We start from the raw sequence: 19,709 nt of genomic DNA, 5'->3' as shown, positions 1-19,709 counted from the left end.
TTTTTATATTATTTATCTTGGTATAAACTAGATAATAATGAACAATTCACTATATGCAGAGAGTTTGACACCCACATCAGATTATTTTACAAGACGGAAACATTCAGTGTCAGTGGAAAAATGTCCCTCTTACCTTAATTAGTGTAGGTGGGAGATCAATATCTTCACCAAGAAGATGCAGATTTAGGAGTTTATTTATTTTAAAAAGTGACTAAAAGTGAGCCAGTGTATAATTATTTTGCCACATGTATGTCATTACTTCTTCATACTGTCTGTTTCTGTGTAAACATGTCATTGTTGTATATATAATAATATGACACAGCATCATATCAGTCTCATTTTTTTTTAATTTGTACTTGTCTCACTTTCCTATTACTGCAGTTGTTTACAATGTCAAACAGAATTATCTTATGTCATTGATATGTTTGATTCTGATTGATAGTTACATTTTTAATATACTTTTGATTCTGAAAATGCATAATGTTTTAAAATGGACAATAAACTTTATGCTGATATTAAATTGATCTGGATCCTAAATAATACTCTGATTTAATGTCCCTGATTTGAGTTTGTTAAGATTTACACACTAAAAGATTTATTTTTATTGTTGTAAACTGATGCAGTATTACTGTAATAGTTTTGGAAATGTGTGTGTATCCATAAAGTATTTTTAAAAGCATATGAAGGGTACATTGTGGGGATTAGTACAAATTCTGAGCATTGTGATTCATCTGTTCCATGCCAGCATGTTTCAGCATTTGTAACTAGTCATTAGATGGAATGTTAGAACTAAAATTCTTAACACAGCGTTTAAAGTACTTGTAAAGATTCCATCGTCTGTCATGAAAATCTAACCCAGATTAGTGCTCTGATGAATCATCCAGAGTGTCCATAATTGCATTGTGAACCACATGCCTATTATGTAAGGGATTTAGTGAAATCTCTGTCCTAGGACCCCCAGGGGATATGTAGCAAAGCACAGCCAACTTCTGCTAGCCCTCAGAAATGGCCAGTGCCTATCATTCATGTGAGGAGGGTCTGTGATCTGAGTGCTTTAAAGGAATCTAAAGCACAGGCTGCACACTGATCTGTCTGACCAGTATGATTCCTGGGACAAACAGCTGACTCAATGTGTGCACCACTAGGCATTGCCACTGCTGGGAGAAACTGCAGAGCAGATCCCAGCATAACCTCTGTGCTCAAAATGCCTCATTCATTCAAATTCCTTCTGCTCATCTTCTGCCTCATCCTTCTCACAGAAAGTAAAAAGCATCGGAGAAGGAGATGGACAAATCAGATGGAAATACAAAAACAAGCCAGGTAAGTGTTGGTACACCTGTATGCTCCTCTTATCTCATAGCTCTATTGCCTTATTCTGCATTTCATTATGCCAGATGTGTTCTGCTGTTACATATATATTCTGCGCTTACAGCTTTGTATGTGCTGTGATCTTATTTTTCAGAAATACAATTCAATTTTATGCATGGAACGGATACTGAGGATTTTAAACAATGATATGCCATCTTTTTACTTTTCCTTTGAAGCAGTTTAAGATAGTGGCATCTGAACCTGACAGATGTGAAACCTGCTAAACAGCATTTAGGCATCATTTACATACTTCTTATAACCACCTAATAACATATTCATTCTAGCTTTAAAAATATTATGCAGTGAAAGTTTAAAAGCTGCTTGTTTTTAATAAACATTAGTAGTAAAGTTATTAGCAAAGAGTATTTTTAGGCAACCTAATGCTTTGTTTATGTTGACCTTCATAATCTAGTGATATAGAGTACCAATTACAATTTACCTAATAGGATTAAAAAGCAGACATTTAAATCCAAATGACTTTGTGCAATGCATTTGTAGTGTTTTCAGAACCAAAAATTTAAAATACATTTAAATATTCAGTGTACATGAGGTTTATGGATTGTATATTTTTACAAATTACGCATAACGGTGACAATAAATCAGGAAAAAGTTAATGTAAAGATCAAGACTATACCATAATGTAGTAATGTATCAGCTATATGCAATAATTTCTGTTTAGTGATCATTTTTTACCAATTTTCACATAGTCCACATTTTGAATAAAACAATGAAAAATAACAGGACACAAAGTATACCTTATTGTGGTTGATGCAGAAGACACACTTGGTCTTTGTTAAAAAGATGCAATACATATAATAACACATGAAAAGCAATCTGATTGTTCTCTTGTATCTTTTGTATACAGTTTAATATTAAATTAAACTGTACTTGGTACGGCTTACTGTATATTGTGCACTTTGCAAAGATCTGCTGAATGAGCCACGTGACTACTTTATAGTCACAAAACAAGCTTTCTTAGAGTTAAAGTGACATGCTTGGGGCAGCTGGTGAAGATAACATGAAAAGTGCAGCTCATGTGAATTTCAGGCTTTTTGATTTGATAGAAATATATATAAATTTGAAAATTAAAGCTTTGTATTTTAAACAGTGAGAGAGCAAATTGAAACGTACTGTTCTACCATTTTAACAGGATTCCTAAGCAACATTGAAACTATATTAACATAATTATCTCCAACTTCTTCAATAGATGATGTTTACAGTTTCTAAAATCTTTTAAAATGAGTGCCTCCGTTAGCATCTCCTTAGATAAAACAATTGGAGCAAATCTTTCCTATCGACCTGTTTTCTTTAAGTAAATATATCAGGGTCAACTTGGTTTATTAGGATGTTTTACTAAGCTAGGACTTAATCCTATAAAAAAAGATCCTAATATGACATATTCTATACATTAAGTGATAAGTGATTTGTGTTCTTCTGTCTGCAATGTTCTGTGACAGCGGCCAATGGCAAGAGATCAAACCAGGTTTTCAATAAAATGTTAACTAAAAAGTTTGAAAGCTATCAGAAGCTGCAGAATTAATAGGAAATATAATTAAATTTTCATTAAAATACATAATTACATATATGTGACAGTTTAACTGTATTTGTTAATAAAATCGTGATGATGCTTATGTGACCTTCGTTAAAGGCAGAAATGTATTATCATAAATTCAGAGGGTGTGATTACCGTTTACCGACTTGGAGCTCTCTGTGTTACATCATAAAGAAAATCTTTTAAACCATTCACACAATCTGTTAGGAGTTTCTGTGCCCTGTGGTTATGTCATTACAAAAAAAGTGTCCCTTTAGATTATTTGTTAAAGCTGATCTAGAAGCAAAAACGGATTATGCAGATATTAGCCTCAAAAAGGAACATTTGCATTTTTCCCAAAGGATGCTCTTATGTATGTCTTCAGCAATCATATTATCCATGGTCCGATGTCTTAAATAGGGACTGGTGAAAAACTGAAAAGTTCATTAATGCCACCATCTAGGAATAACTTAAAGCTTCCCACTTGCCATGTAGGACACTTTAAATACTCCCCATCAATTAACTAATGTGGTGTAAGCATACAGACAGTGCAAAGCCTGGGAATTACACAGGGATACAGATAAGAGCTGTAATATTGTACGGCTGCTAAGGAAGACTGACAACATATACAAGTACTGGCTGTACTAATCATTATGTATTAAAGGAAAAAAAGCCTGCATATAACAACCAATCACTTGTACTGCCATTTTTCTATTAACATTTAGAAAAAGTTTTCAGCTATCTGGCAAGTTGTTAAAAATGCAAAAACTTACAATTAAGAACAGAAAAAAATGTATGAATATTGACTATAAAATTCCCTTTCTCTAAGTCCTTTAAGGATCACAGAATCCTGAAGACATAGTTAGTGGGGAGTATTGTTTACAACTTTGTATGTTGTGTGGTTTTGCTGTGTTAAAGGTGATGTGTGGGGTGCTTAGGGGGTACAAGTAGGACTGTAAATATCCGAGTGGGGTGGAATGTGAATGAAAATGGGGGTTGTCATGTCCTGGGAAATGGTGTAACAGGTCCATGGGCAGGTGAAAGGGATATATTTGGGGAGGTGTCACAGGGGGGCTGAGGCTGAGTGTTGGGGGATGGGCTGAAAGAGGTACATAAGTCTTTGTAGGAGGTACATAAGTCTATTTCTTTAATATGGGTAGCCCCATGGTGGGTATAGTATTGTCTTTGGAAGGAATTCTAGGAACTCTAGGCTCTAATTGTAGAGCAGCCCCAAGAATTTATCACCCCATGACTTTGGCAAAGGGATTTTATGGTAAATACAAAAATGTATTGTTCTTTAAGGGACACAATATCAAACTGACATCATGGAACTGTCCACAAAAGAACCTATTCTTTTATACCTTTATATTCTTTTATGCCGTTAAAAAAAAAAAATACATGACAACTAAAATTACTGAACTGTCTTCAAAACCTGGTGATCAAAACTACTGGAAGTAACAGCAGAAGCTGAACCATTTACCTGGTAATATTATTATTAATAATACTAATATTGTAATATTACTGTGTAATTGAGATGAGCAAAGTCAGACATGTTTGAAGCCCAGCCTTTGTGTTATACATTGGTTGCCTCCATGGATACAGTGAAGGGATGCAAGGTGTGTTATTTGTAGGTTTACCAGGAGAATATAAATATAAGAAAGAAATTTGGTGCAGCCCTTATATTCAGAGTCTTAAGACTGGTAAACTGCAAGCAATTACATTTTTGTTTTGGGTTTAGCTATTTTTTAGGAAATATATGGCTGGACAAGTTGTATTCTCCTTTAGCTCCGCCTACCATTCCCCCTCTTTGCAAAGAGTTCGTATTAGAAATGAAAAGGCTGAAACCCTGCCTTGTTGCTGCTATAAGAAAAAAGCAAGGCGAGCAAAGCTGCTAAGAGAATTGCTTGATCAAGGTAGAAGATATAAAAGGTAAGAACTGTTCAGCACTGGAGCATAAATAACATATGCCAATATTTAGAATAGAATAAAACTGGTCACACATTTCATTTATACAATCTCTGTGCAGAGTCTTTTAATTTCATCAACAACTATAAAGGAGGATTTACCTATACAATTTTTTCAGTTTATATCCAATCAAATGGACCCTCACAATGAATAAGTCATGAAAAGATTGGATGTGTTTTTCGATTTTTGAGAAAAAGTATGTGGTTTTTAAAATGGAAGTAGATTGTGTTAATATCAATCATCCTCTATAAAAAAAAAGTGTGGTAGTGAGATTACATTGATGAATAACTCCACATTATAAAATTGGTGGCCATATGGAAGGGTATGTAAGAGAAGTGTCAATTTATTCTGGCAGCAGAACTGTGAAATGTAACACTTTTGATTTGACTTTGTCTTTCATAGTACGTTTTGATGTTAGCAAAAGCAGAACAGGCAGTAATAGCTTCAGTTTTTCCTTGACTTTATGACTGAAGTTAAAAAGCCCAATGTTTGGAATGGTATGTAGACTTAGAAGAACAACAGTTGTCATTGTTGGTTGACAGTGGTCAGTGGTTGTGATATCCATTGCATAACCAGGGTATATAGTTAGATAGGTGAATGCTGTCAAAAGCACTTGATGGCACAAAATCTATCATCCTCTGCCACTCATGATCGCTTTTACAACCAACAACTACATGATGCAGTAAAGCAGCCAAGCAAGGAGAGAACACAGCCAGTAGTAACTGATCTAGGACTAGATTTGTCTGTAGGGCATAATTGTTGTTATATAAAGATGGCAGGTTCAGTTTTACTTGTTGCCATGTTGCTGTTGGAGACTCATATTTAGGCATAAAAAGCCAGGCAGTTTGGCGTAAAGAAATAAAAAGCTGGATGATATTCAAGGGTTCTTAAGAGAGAAGCTAAAGTAAAAAAAAAAGGTCAAGATATGATTTGTATCCAGCCTACAGCAGTTTTCTAGCAGCTTATAGTCTAGTTTTTGAGGATAAGGCCCCTCTCTTTCCTAGTGCATCACTACTTTATCATTTCTGGTATCTCCTCAGTTACAAAAACATCACTAGAGTGTTTTAAACATGGATGTTTGGAACTACTGAACTCACTAAACTTGTATACCCAATAAGGAACACCCTACAGAGATGTTCATGAATGTGCTTCATCCAGGTCCCAGAAGGCAGCTCACTACCCAGACATTCAATGCTTATCCCCTAACCATGCTCCTGACGTTTACCTAAAGGCCTAGTTAATACCAGTTTCTACAATCTTGAAATTAGGATCTTCTAAAAAAAAAAAAGTAGTCGTAGAAGCATGTAGAAGGGCTGAAGTAACATCATTACAAGATTAAGTTTTATTTTTTAATAAAATACATTTTTATAAATGTTTTAAATAAATGTCCTTATAGGAGAACCACAAAGCAATATTTAGTAGCTAGTCTGGGATCTAGATATTTATTTATATATATATATATATATATATATATATATATATATATATATATATATATTCAGTACTTCGAATGTAAAATTTGATAATGAGTTGCTCCACAGTGCTTGCAGCTGCAGAGGTAAGTTAGGGCTTGTTATGAAACTAATTAGCTGTTTGTTAAAAATTGGATTCAGTGCTTTGCATGCCAGAAGACCAAACCTCTAGGGCCTTGGGGTTCCACAAATACCAGAGACAGTCAGCACTGGGTATCAGTGTTTTGCATGCCAGAAGGAATACAGACTCTGAGTCTGATGTGCAAGGCTTGTATATATGGGATGTGAAGGAGGAACATTCTGTTTAAAATAAAGCAGTGAAACCAATTGTAAACATTGTAGGTTACAAAAATGAGTTAAAAATACTGCTCAAAATTCTCATATCCAAAGGTATTCATTGAATGTTCATCCTAATGTTAGTGAACTGAATGCAAACATTTATTGCAATAACCATTTTCTTTGCACTTTCCATAAATCACAATGTATGTTTGTACTTTTACCTTGTTCCTATTGAAACTAAAATATCATTTTTTTATTTACAGCCATGTATATAAAAAAAACCATGATATCACAAAACTTCGAAGAAATAAAAATGACCAGCTTCTAAGAGTGAATGAACATGACTTCTCTATGCGACCTGCATTTGGAGGTAAGATCTTAAATATATCAAGGATATAAGTCGGTAGAAGATATAAAAGGTAAGAACTGTTCAGCACTGGAGCATAAATAACATATGCCAATATTTAGAATAGAATAAAACTGGTCACACATTTCATTTATACAATCTCTGTGCAGAGTCTTTTAATTTCATCAACAACTATAAAGGAGGATTTACCTATACAATTTTTTCAGTTTATATCCAATCACTATCAACCAGCAAGATTTCAGGCTCCCTGGTGTCTTCACTGTATGCAGGTAATGAGCTGAGATTAGGAGCACCCTCTGTAAGGGAGTGCTCCTAATCCAAGCTTGTTACAGTACCTGTATAAAGGACACCTATGCACAGAAGTAATCAATAAATCAATCAATCAGATTCCAAACTAGCCACCATGGCCAAGACCAAAGAGCTGTCTAAGGATGTCAGAAAACAAGACCTACACAAGGCTGGACTGGGCTACAAGACTATCGCCAAGCAGCTTGGTGAGAAGGTGACAACAGTTGGCACGATAATTCACAAATAGAAGAAACACAAAAAACTTGTCAATCTCCCTCGGTCTGGGGCTCCATGCAAGATCTCCCCTCGTGGAGTTGCAATGTTCATAAGAACGGTGACGAAGCAGCCCAGAACTACAATGATCTCAGGACAGCTGTGACCATAGTCGCCATGAAAACAAATGGTAACACACTGCACCGTGAAGGCCCGAAATCTTGCAGAGCCCGCAAGGTACCCCTGCTTAAGACAGCACATGTACAGGCTCATCTGCAGTTTGCCAATGAACATCTGAATAATCCAAAGGAGAACTGGGTGAAAGTGTTGTGGTCAGATGAGACCAAAATTGAGCTCTTTGGCATCAACTCAACTCGCCGTGTTTGGAGGAGGAGGAATGCTGCCTATGACCCCAAGAACACCATCCCCACCATCAAATATGGAGGTGGACACATTATTCTTTGGGGGTGTTTTTCTGCTAAGGGGACAGGATCACTGCATTGTAGATACAATGGACAGGGCCATCTACAGTCAAATCTTGGGTGAGCACCTCCTTCGTTCAGCCAGGGGGATTAGTCGGGGATGGGTATTCCAGCATGACAATGACCCAAAACACACGGCCAAGGCAACAAAGGAGTGGCTCAAGAAAAAGCACATGAAGGTCCTGAGATTAAATACTTATTTCACTCATTACAGCGCACATCAAGCTCTGACTTTTGAGTGCTGGGTTTTTGAGGATTCTTTTGTTGTTACTCTGTCTCTCACAGCTACAATAAACCTACCATTACAAGTATAGACTGGTCATTCCTTTGTTAGAGTGCAAACATACAAAATCAGAGAAGCCAGCTAAACCTGTCTGCAAAAAAAGATATGAAGTATAGAATAGGGTAAATTGTTGGGTTTTGCATTTTCACTTGTGATGTTCTGTCTGGAACAATGTAGTCACAATGTGATTACATTAAATGTTGTACTTCTAAAATACTAGATTTGTGTTTATTATACATTGAATGTTTTACCCGCAGTAATTGGTGAATGTCAAGTTAATTGCCCCTTAATACTGTATTTATTGTAATAGTCCTCTGTTTCTTATCATTATTATTGTCTGGTTTTCTAAAATTTGTAATCCTGCCAACATCCCCAACATACATTAAAGAATACAAAAGCAAAAAATATGTGACTTTAACGACAATGGATATTGTAAAAATTATTGTAAATCTTTTATTTCCTTCATTAAAAAGCAACAATTAAAAAATACATGCCTCTTCCCCTATACCAAGTTTCAGGAAGAGTTTAATCAACATTTTAGCATACATGGGCTACATACATTGTACACATTACATATGATCATCCGACATGTTTCGCAGACTGTCTGGTTCCTCAGGGATGTAATTGATACAGCTAGTAGATGTATTGGCACAAAGGTTGTTACATTCACCAGTATGCTCACACTCTTGGCATGAAGGCAGGCAAAAGGCAAGATTAAAATCACAACACACAAAGATGGCAGTGTCCCATATATGTTCTCCACAGCAATGGCCTGGAATCTTGCAGAGCCCTCAAGGTACCCCTGCTTAAGACAGCACATGTACAGGCCCATCTGCAGTTTGCCAATGAACATCTGAATAATCCAAAGGAGAACTGGGTGAAAGTGTTGTGGTCTGATGAGACCAAAATTGAGCTCTTTGGCATCAACTCAACTCGCCGTGTTTGGAGGAGGAAGAATGCTGCCTATGACCCCAAAAACACCATCCCCACCATCAAATATGGAGGTGGACACATTATGCTTTGGGGGTGTTTTTCTGCTAAGGGGACAGGACACCTTCACTGCATCGAAGATACAATGGACAGGGCCATGTACAGTCAAATCTTGGGTGAGCACCTCCTTCGTTCAGCCAGGGCGTTGAAAATGAGTCGTGGATGGGTATTCCAGCATGACAATGACCCAAAACACACGGCCAAGGCGACAAACGAGTGGCTCAAGAAGAAGCACATGAAGGTCCTGGGATTAAATACTTATTTCACTCATTACAACGCACATCAAGCTCTGACTTTTGAGCGCTGGGTTTTTGAGGATTCTTTTGTTGTTACTCTGTCTCTCACAGCTACAATAAACCTACAATTACAATTATAGACTGGTCATTCCTTTGTTAGAGTGCAAACGTACAAAATCAGCAGGGGATGAAATACTTCTCTCCCTCAATATATATATATATTGTGATACCAATGTAGGATTGGAGGTGGAGGGGAGATATATTTGCCGGGGATGCCTCTTTATGTGAGGTATAGTTGCCCAAGATTCCCCTCCTATGTGAAGTAGCAGGTGGAAAACTCACCTACGAGGTAATTAGAGAAGTAGCACTGAGGGTGGGATATAATCCAGAGCCAGGAGCTCAGTGAGGAGCCTAATTTTGGAGAGACACAGACAGGGTCTGTGGAGGCTCAGCCTGGCCTAGAGAGACACAGCTAGGCGGACTGTGTGTGAGCGAGAGAGCTCAGTTTGGAGGCTCAGGAAGTCTGTCTGCCTGGGGACACAGGAAGGTGGATTGGAGAGAAGGAACTCAGACCTGAGTATAAGATTGCTACAAGTGGTGTTTGGAGCTGATAGGGAGAAGCCCTCCAGCTGATAGACAGGAAAGTCTTATGTTTAGTGAGTGCCGGACAGGCAAGGTTTTCTATTTGTTGTTTTGTTTTATTGTGCAACCTTTAATAAACCAGGCGGGAAGCCAACTAGACACTTATACCTCAGTGTGATATAAGTTGGATGAATCAGACGTGTCCTTTGAACAAAGCAAAGGCGATCCAGGGCTTAACCCCCTTACAAGATATATATATATATATATATATATGCCTTTACTTCTGGAAGAATGTATTTATTTATCTATTAGGACTTGCACAATGCACAAGAACTCAGTGAGAAACCAGCTAAACCTGTCTGCAAAAAAAGATATGAAGTATAGAATAGGGTAAATTGTTGGGTTTTGCATTTTCCACTTGTGATGGTCTGTCTGGAACAATGTAGTCACAATGTGATTACATTAAATGTTGTACTTCTAAAATACTAGATTTGTGTTTATTATACATTGAATGTTTTACCAGCAGTAATTGGTGAATGTCACATTAATTGCCCCTTAATCCTGTATTGATTGTAATAGTCTTCTGTTTCTTATCATTATTATTGTCTGGTTTTCTAACATTTGTAATCCTGCCAACATCCCCAACATACATTAAAGAATACAAAAGCAAAAAAATATGTGACTTTAACGACAGTGGATATTGTAAAAATTATTGTAAATCTTTATTTTCCTTCATTAAAAGCAACAATTAAAAAATACATGCCTCTTCCCCTATACCAAGTTTCAGGAAGAGTTTAATCAACATTTTAGCATACATAGGCTACATACATTGTACACATTACATATGATCATCCGACATGTTTCGCAGACTGTCTGGTTCCTCAGGGATGTAATTGATACAGCTAGTAGATGTATTGGCACAAAGGTTGTTACATTCACCAGTATGCTCACACTCTTGGCATGAAGGCAGGCAAAAGGCAAGATTAAAATCACAACACACAAAGATGGCAGTGTCCCATATATGTTCTCCACAGCAATGTTCAGTACTTCTCCAAGTATAATTGGTAATGCTCACTCCATTATGGAGTGGTAATAAGCAATTATCTTCAAAAACTAGATTCAATCAAATAATTCCATCCATGAACAGGCTTGCACATAAATTGTATGTAGAACCACCATCCTCTGTGACACCTAGGTGTAACCTTTGTGCTGACACATCTACTGGTTGTACCAATTACATCTCTGAGGAAGCGGACATAGTCTGTGAAACCCGTCGGATGATCTCATCATATGTAATTTAACAAATATTGTAGGCAGCACAGTGGCTCAGAGATTAACACTCAGGCTTTTGCATCGCTAGGTCCCAGGTTTATATCTCTGCCAGGACAGTTTGCAGCTTCTCCCTGGAGTACCCATGTGGGTTTCTTCTGGATACTCTTATTTCCTCCCATATTCCAAAAACATGCAGTTAAGTAATTGGATGGATAATTGTAATGATTATGGTAGGGACATTAGATTGTAAACCTCTTTGAAGGACAGCTAGTGAACTATATAAATACTGGATAGTACTACTAATAAAATACATATAAATATCAACATGATGATGTTGTTGCCGATAATGATTATGTGAAATCTGAATAAATGACGCAAGTATTCATACATTAAAAATTCACAGTGTGTAATCTTATTTTACATATATATACTTATGTTGGTATAATATATAAACTCTGTGTAATCAGGATATAACAAACAGCAGGGTAGGAGGATATTGTTACACAGCATGCCTGAGGATAAGCATGTAAAATGCCCAGAAATAAGGCTATGTCAGTATTCACAAGACAGCATGTAACTGCTGAGATAGGTCATTACGCCGACATCCTTGGCCTAGAGCTTTCTAGGTCTTGCTCTTCTGTCCAGAAGTGCTATGCATGCTATTTATATAGCATAATAATCAGTTCTGCTTGTCAGCAAATAGGATTAAGCAGCAACTGTAAAGTTTAGCGAGAAGTGATGTCTAGTGTTACCATTATATATAGGAAATAATTAGGAAATGAACATGCTTAATTTTGAACTCCAGGCAGATATGAAAGACCCAGATTAACAAAACTCTGTAGTAATCGATACATGGTTATTATTATTTTGTATGAACTGGGCTCAGCACTGATTGCTCCTTGAAAAAAGTTAAAGGAAATGTTGTTACTGTTGTTAGGTCCATAGATATTTGGACAGAGACAACTTTTTTCTAATTTTGGTTCTGTACATTGCCAATATTCATTTTAAATGAAACAACTCTGATGCAGTTGAAGTGTAGACTTTCAGCTTTAATTCAATGGGTTGAACAAAAAGATTGCATAAAAATGTGAGGAACTAAAGCCTTTTTTACACAGTCACTTCATTTCAGGGGCTCAAACGTAATTGGACAATTGACTCAAAGGCTATTTCATGGGCTGGTGTGGGCAATTCCTTAATTATGTCATTATCAATTAAGCAGATAAAAGGCCTGGAGTTGATTTGTGATAATGTACGGAACCAAAATTAGAAGAAAGGTTTCTCTGTCCAAATATTTACGGACCTAACTGTATGCACAGCCTACTTGCTGATTATGGCAACTCTTCTAGGCAGGGTCCTCTCCTCCTCATGTGTCATTGTTCGCTGTCTGTCAATTGCAACATCTATTGAATGTATAGAGCTGCATAATATGTGCTTTTCAAGTACAGTTTATTAAATACAGTTTAATATTATTATTATCTACCTTCTCCCAGTTTGAGCACTGCTATACAAGAGATTACATGGGGCTAATGTGTAAATAAATAAACATTTGCAGTATTAGTTACGAGACATAGGTAAAAGGTCTGCCCATTTTACCAGAGGTGTAGCATTTACCATCATCTGTTACACAGTACCCTAGATTCAGTCCATGCACAAACTTCCTCTGGTTTGTTGAGAGATGCAATAATCTCTGACCACAGAATTATTTCCACTTACTGGAGTGCTTAGAAAGCATTTGAGTTCAGACCTTTTAGAGCCTGATATCTGCAAGTGATATTCAAATATGCTTACATTTGCATTAGTTGAGCTGTTTATCTAAGGTTTTTCTCAAGTTTCAATATTTTATTATTTGTAAATTGTTATTAATAAAAAAGGCCCTAAATATAGAGGACAAAGTTATGATCTTCAAACTTTTGGAGCTCCGATTCTTCGTTGCTCACACATCATTTCTGTGCAGATATACTAAGTTAAAAATATAACCTCAAAATCCTTTAAGGTTGGTTACTTTTATGAAGTCCAACCATAACTATAAACTGAATAAGGATCTTTTCAGATGATTTTGTTGCATGTGGGTGATATACATCTGGAACTGTACAGCATGTGTTGGTGTCTTTGCAGGGCATCAGGATTAAACAGAGAAGCTTCCTAATGATCATGGGGATTAGTTGAACAAAAACAGCAGGGCATCTTTGTGTGAGTGATCAACAGCTGCTTAACCCCTTCCTTATATATATACTCTGATGCCTGAGCTATCCTGGAACTCAAAATTATCTATATCTATCATAGGGTAATACCTACAAAAAACTAGATTCCACAGTTTTAAATTATTCTTTTTTAAAGATAGGTCTCTTTCATGCGTGGAAGCCTGTGTTTATAGAAAAAATAAAATTGCCATGTCCAAAAAATTAAAATCAAAGCACCCATTTGGTTCTTGCAAAGAACTACATGTCTTTATATTCATTCCTGGGAGGATCTTTAATCCTAGACTCAGGCTGTACATGGAAGTTTGACTTCTATCCAGAATGACATCAATCTCTGCTACATCCTGATGCTAAGACTTGCCTCTTGTCATTCAAATGCCAAATACCAAAGCCTCTCATAACTATTGGTACTGACATTGCACTTTTAAATGACGGGGGATTTAGTGTCAATTTGGAATGGCTTTATTCTGATTTAGAGAAAGTTATAGCACGGTGTACAACATTTAGAGTTATTTCCTGGTACAAATCAACTGATCTGAATCTCAACTATTTATTGACACTATTGCACTTGAACCACTATATAAAAAAAGTATACCTGATGAAAATGTTTTTTTTTTTTGTAGCATGCAGGAACAAGTAACAAAAATGTTATACCTAACACACATAAATACCAAAATAGGAAATAACGCATAAAATTGTCATGTGTATTAATTTCAATAATTTTAACTAATTAAATAGTTGAGTTGTCATATCTACGTTACCACTACTCCAGATCCACGAAATTAGAATCAGTATTTTAGATTAGGTGTCAATAATAACCTCATTAGAGATTACAAATGATTAAACGATTGAAATCAGCAAACCTTCACTTCATTCTCTATGCGCCTCTCTCATGTGCATGCGGGTGCACCTTCCAAGTTTATTCTGCATCGCCCCTCCTGCCAACCAACCAGGCTCTTGGCTATTTAGCTGGCTCAGACACAGTATATCGTATGTAAGGCCCTGGTCCAGCAACAGTACCTACCAGACCCCAGTCCCCCGATCTAATGCCACACTCTTTACCTATAGAAAGCCCCCCCCCCCCCTCAGCTTTTGCGCTCCTCAGCACACAGTTGCTCCCAGAACTTAATGTGCAAGGGATGGTGTCTGGGGAAGAGCTGGCAGAGGACCAGGAGCCCACAGATAAAGCAGTACCAAGATTCCAACAGAGACAAGTCCAGAATACAGCGCAGAGGTCATACACAGATAATCCATCCACCAGACCACGTACACAAGGGCAAAACACAAGCAGAGTCGTGTCACAAGCAAAAGGTCGGTGTGGGCGGCATAAACTCACAGGGTCAGAAACAGGCAATGGTCAGCAACAGTAAATCAGACGAGAACTCTCCAGCACAGATTAACCCAAATAAAAGCTACAACTGGCATAGATCACTGGGAGCAGAGGGGCTATAAAGCCCCAGCAGCCAGTGACAGCACAAGAGCACTAATCTGCTCCTGAAATCTCCTTCAGCTGTGCACAGCCTCAGAGTGTATGCTGCTGCACGGCTAAAGGGAAGCAGAAGATGCTGCCATTTCCTTGCTGCTGCAAGTGTCACCGCTGGACAGAATAAAGAAATACTACGGTGGCACACAGTGCACGATTGCTAGCCCCAAAAGCATCTCCTAACATCAAGTCCCCACTATTGTATGTGGAGCATTGACTTTTACCATCATGTCAAAAATATGTCTCAGTTTCTGTTAAGAAGTTTAGTTACAAGGATTTATTTCCAGAATATCATCATTTTATGTAACATCATTTAGAAAATATTTTTCTGGTGATAATATAAATCTAGTGTCAAGGATGTAAATTCTTTAATCTTGAGAAATGTTTTAAGAAGGGGATTTCTGAAAAAGAAAAAAGCTACAGTGGTGCAGTGATGGATTTGTTGCAAGAGGGATTAAAGAATATTAAAAGAGTGATTTGTATAAATTCCCTTGTTTTCTTGTTTCCAGGATTCCTATATACAATATCATGTTTTTTTGTGCAGAAACATTACGCTTTGACTACTCACTAATTTAAATTATTTAGATATTTATTGTATGGTGGGTATGCTGATGCCACAAAGAAACAATGCTTGTTGGTTCATTGAGCATTTAGTGAAAGTATATAGAGCATACTATCAAAAACAATTCCTCCTTAAAATTGTCCTGGCTTTTCAACCTAAAACAATAATGGCAGTTGGCTGTGGTTGACACTAGTATGGGAAACAAAAACTGATAACAAATTTGCCAAATGTATAGCCAACATAATGGTGGCCATTCACATGCCAATCTTATTCATTTAGCCGATTCTAGATTGCAACAGTATGTGAACATAAGAGAATAATCAGAATGTGACAACAAGACAACCTTCCTTTAACAAATGTACCAAAAAGATCAAGTAATCTAGTTTATTGCTGGTAGGTTACTTTGATTCATTTGGTTACTTTGATCCATTTAGTCATTTCATGATTATGCATTCCATGGGTTTGGTCAATGTATGGCTCATTGTGATTTGTCAGATTGTTCTTTAGGCTGAAAAACTTATTTTTTTTTATGACTGTAGGTTCATCATGTCATATGTCTATCCTGTATAGGTGTATAGAGCATTTCCTAATTCTAGTAAGCACCATACCATGGATAAATATTTGTCTAATCCAGTAATAAAATTGAAAATAATCTTTTAGTGTTAGGTTGTTTTTCGCATATTTGTGCTTATAATAATAATAAGGCATATATAACATCTTTTACATCACAGGCGTAATAAATAAAGTCTGAGATAACCTGATATCATGGTAAGGAAAATCAGTTACTGTATTTGGGTTATAGTTGTGTTGTTACCATTATACTACATTCGGCTGCAAGACAACTGCACTGCATTGTGTCAAGCTAGGCAGAGATTAAGGCAGATATCAAATCAGTTTGTAGAGATACAAAAAAGAGATTAACTGGTTGAAATAATTTAGAAAATGAGAATGAAGGGTAAAGTATATCTCATTACTAAGCAGTTATTGGAAAGCTTAGATACAGTAGCAGACAAGAGTAAAAAAAAAAAAAAAAAAGCTCTGGCAGCGCTACTGTAAGCCTCCATGTAAACTGAGTAAGAATATTTGTAAGAATTCTGGTTAATCTTGTCGATCTATATACAACTACTAAGTGTTTAGTCAAGAAATACTGCAGTCGAAGGAAGTTTCAGATGGCTGTAAAATGACCGAGAAGGGCAGTTTTTTTATGGATCAAATTTCAAAATAACTTTATGGTAGTTACCGGTATGTAATGATTGGTGTATCAATTTTTCTGTTTCATTTGTATGTAGCCATAACATGTCTTTAGGTTCCATATTATGATGGATTTATAACTCACTACTTGATTGCTTGTGTCAGCTAACAGTAATGTGAGGTCACCCTTCCCCCAGTCAATATGAAGATGTAACACAATGCTACAACATGCCTGTTTAGATCTTCTGACCCCACTTGCTTCGAGAGATTTCATATTTATGTGAAATCCAATGTAAACAAGCCATGCAGAATATCAGGGAATGACATGCTTTACAGTAATAAGATAGACCATTAGTACAATTGTGTTTCAGCTTCAATGATTCTGCTGCAAGAAGGGAATGACCTTATTATTGGTACAGATGATTCTCTAGCTACATAATAGTAAGTAGCATTGAATCACGGATGTAAAAAGTGCCCATGATGGTAGATCTAGGAAATATTTTTAAAAATCTTTTATCTCTAAGTAGAGTTCTTTCCCTCACAGAAAACTGTATTTACACAAATTTATTCTAGCCTAAAATGGTATTCAGAGCCACTGGCTACATGTATGGCTGATTTTAACATATCTTCAAAATAAATACATAGACTGGCCTTTTTCAACCTTTTTAATATGAGAGAACCCTTGAAATAACTGTCTGGACAGTGGGAAGAATGCCACCCTTACCGATAGCCATAAAAACATCATTAGTATCGACAGTAACCAACCAGGAGGCACAAATTGCTCAAGGAACTTCCAGCAATCTCTAGGGGAACCCTGGTTGGGAAACCCCTACCAAACATTAATGGTAATAATATAATGCCAAAAGTAGGTTATAAAAAGAAGACAGTCATAACCTGCAACCATTGTTGTGCATTGCATTATAAGTACTGAAGTGGCCCAGAATGGACACCAGTAAATTGCCAGAGACAGATGTCAAAACCAAGATTAGTGAACATATATTTTTCAGTAACAAGCCCAGCTGGTGGAATTTACTATATTTATATCTTTATGCCTAGGATTTATGAACAGCAAACACTGGTTTTAGATTATATGCACATTTTGAGAGGGTCTGTGTTAGATAAAAGTATCCATATACATTAGATAATTTTTGTCTGCCCATACCAGAATCAATTATGTTTTGGGGCAGAATCCAACCACTGCAAACCCATAGTAGGTCTCCAGTAAGGATGTCTTGGTAGCTAACAAAGGCATACGTAACAGGTGGGCATATATAATTGTGGACAGATGGTAAGCAGTTGGCTACTTAGGGTCTAAAGTTAAATAAAACAGACAGCAGTAACAGTAGCAGGAGCAGGCTTTTTCTGGTGTCTGCTTTTATAATGGGCTGATATGGTTACCTAGATCAACATACATAACTTGGTCTGTTACTATGAATATTATCCTGATTGTGCATGTATAGTAACAGTCTATTATAGGTATTTCATTGTCATATGTTCCTACCTACTATGTCCTTTACCTAAAGTGCAGTTTTTTTTTTTTTTTATAAAACCACATTATTTTTATTATGGCTGTGTATAAATTAGAACAAGATTAGATAATGTATGTGCCATATACATAGTTTTACATGTTACATGTACATTAGTTTTTGCTATTATGGTTGGACAGTTAAAGTTGTGTTCTGTCTTATTTTGGGAGATTTTCCTACATTCTTATTGCAGATGTAAACTAATTGTTTTTAGATTGTTTTAGTGTTTATGAAAGGAGCTATTTTTTGTCATTTGTTGTTACCTATACATTTTTTGGCAATTTCTGTAATAACTGTAGCTTGTTTTTTCTGTTTACTATGCCACAGGCCCTGCAATTCCTGTTGGTGTTGATGTACAAGTTGAGAGCCTGGATAGTATTTCAGAAGTGGATATGGTAAATGCTGATTGCAATAAATAAAATAATTAATAATATATTAAGTTTTATTACTTTACTGACTAAGACGGTATGATCATATCCTACAACTAACAAGCATATTTTCTCTCTTATAATTAGGATTTCACTATGACTCTGTACCTTAGACATTACTGGAAGGATGAGCGCTTGTCGTTTCCAAGCAGCACCAATAAGAGTATGACATTTGACAGCCGACTGGTAAAGAAGATATGGGTGCCTGATGTCTTTTTCGTTCATTCCAAAAGATCCTTTATACATGATACAACAACAGACAACATTATGCTACGAGTATATCCAGATGGACAAGTTTTATACAGCATGAGGTGAATATATGATTATTATTTTCTGAAAATATATAGCGATATCCAAATTTACCTGGTTTTTAGAGAAGAACTAAGGCATGTTCCACTCTTTGTAATTGAATTGGGAAACGTGCATGGAATTTTTCTATGTATACTCAATGCTGAATACAACCAGGTACATAAATATTTTTTTTAGGTACTAGAGGATGTTTATATGGTAAGCATGTTACTGTGCAATCTTGCTAAACAGTAGGAGGCTCACAGAATAGGAGGCAGATCAGAATTGTCATAAGAGGAATACAAGAATAGCCAAAACTTTTAGTAATACCTAGGGATGAGCGAGCGAGGTTTGTAAAATCGATCTCGCGGCGAATCAGGCCATGAGGTCATGTTCTCGTGGAACACACAAGGCAAAAATGCAGGGGCAGGAACGGCAACTATTTCTGACAGGAATGGCGGGGCTGGGAGCCTATCATTTTACATTTTACCAGGATGCACAGCAAGGCCCAACAGCCCAATCTGGAGATATCTGAGAACAGGCATATATACAGGGAAGGAGGGGAGGGGTTAGTCACTCCACTTTTTATTCTGTGTCAGAGAAAGAATAAGGGAGAGAAGTGCATTGTGACAGGGACAGGCTAGGAACCTTCTGTATATCCTTAAATAAACAGATTGTACAGTTTTTGATGCTACCTCTCGCTAT

General features: G+C 36.6%; 1 protein-coding gene across 2 annotated transcripts in view; it reads left to right on the top strand.

Moving 5' to 3' along the window:
• Positions 1-988: 988 nt before the first annotated feature.
• Positions 989-19,709, top strand: part of LOC140328797 (gamma-aminobutyric acid receptor subunit rho-2-like) — a 30,378-nt gene continuing 11,657 nt past the window's right edge. For both annotated transcript variants that reach the window (XM_072408645.1, XM_072408644.1), the window contains exons 1-4: positions 989-1,320; positions 6,879-6,985; positions 18,616-18,683; positions 18,804-19,027. In XM_072408645.1, coding sequence (XP_072264746.1) covers positions 1,130-1,320; positions 6,879-6,985; positions 18,616-18,683; positions 18,804-19,027 — 590 coding nt within the window. In that variant the 5' untranslated portion in view covers positions 989-1,129. The remainder of the gene's footprint in view (positions 1,321-6,878; positions 6,986-18,615; positions 18,684-18,803; positions 19,028-19,709) is intronic.

This window comes from Pyxicephalus adspersus, chromosome 4 (genome assembly GCF_032062135.1).
Source record: "Pyxicephalus adspersus chromosome 4, UCB_Pads_2.0, whole genome shotgun sequence".
NCBI lineage: Eukaryota > Metazoa > Chordata > Amphibia > Anura > Pyxicephalidae > Pyxicephalus > Pyxicephalus adspersus.
The sequence above is the reverse complement of the archived record's forward strand: the minus strand, read 5'-3'. Positions and strand labels throughout refer to the sequence as shown.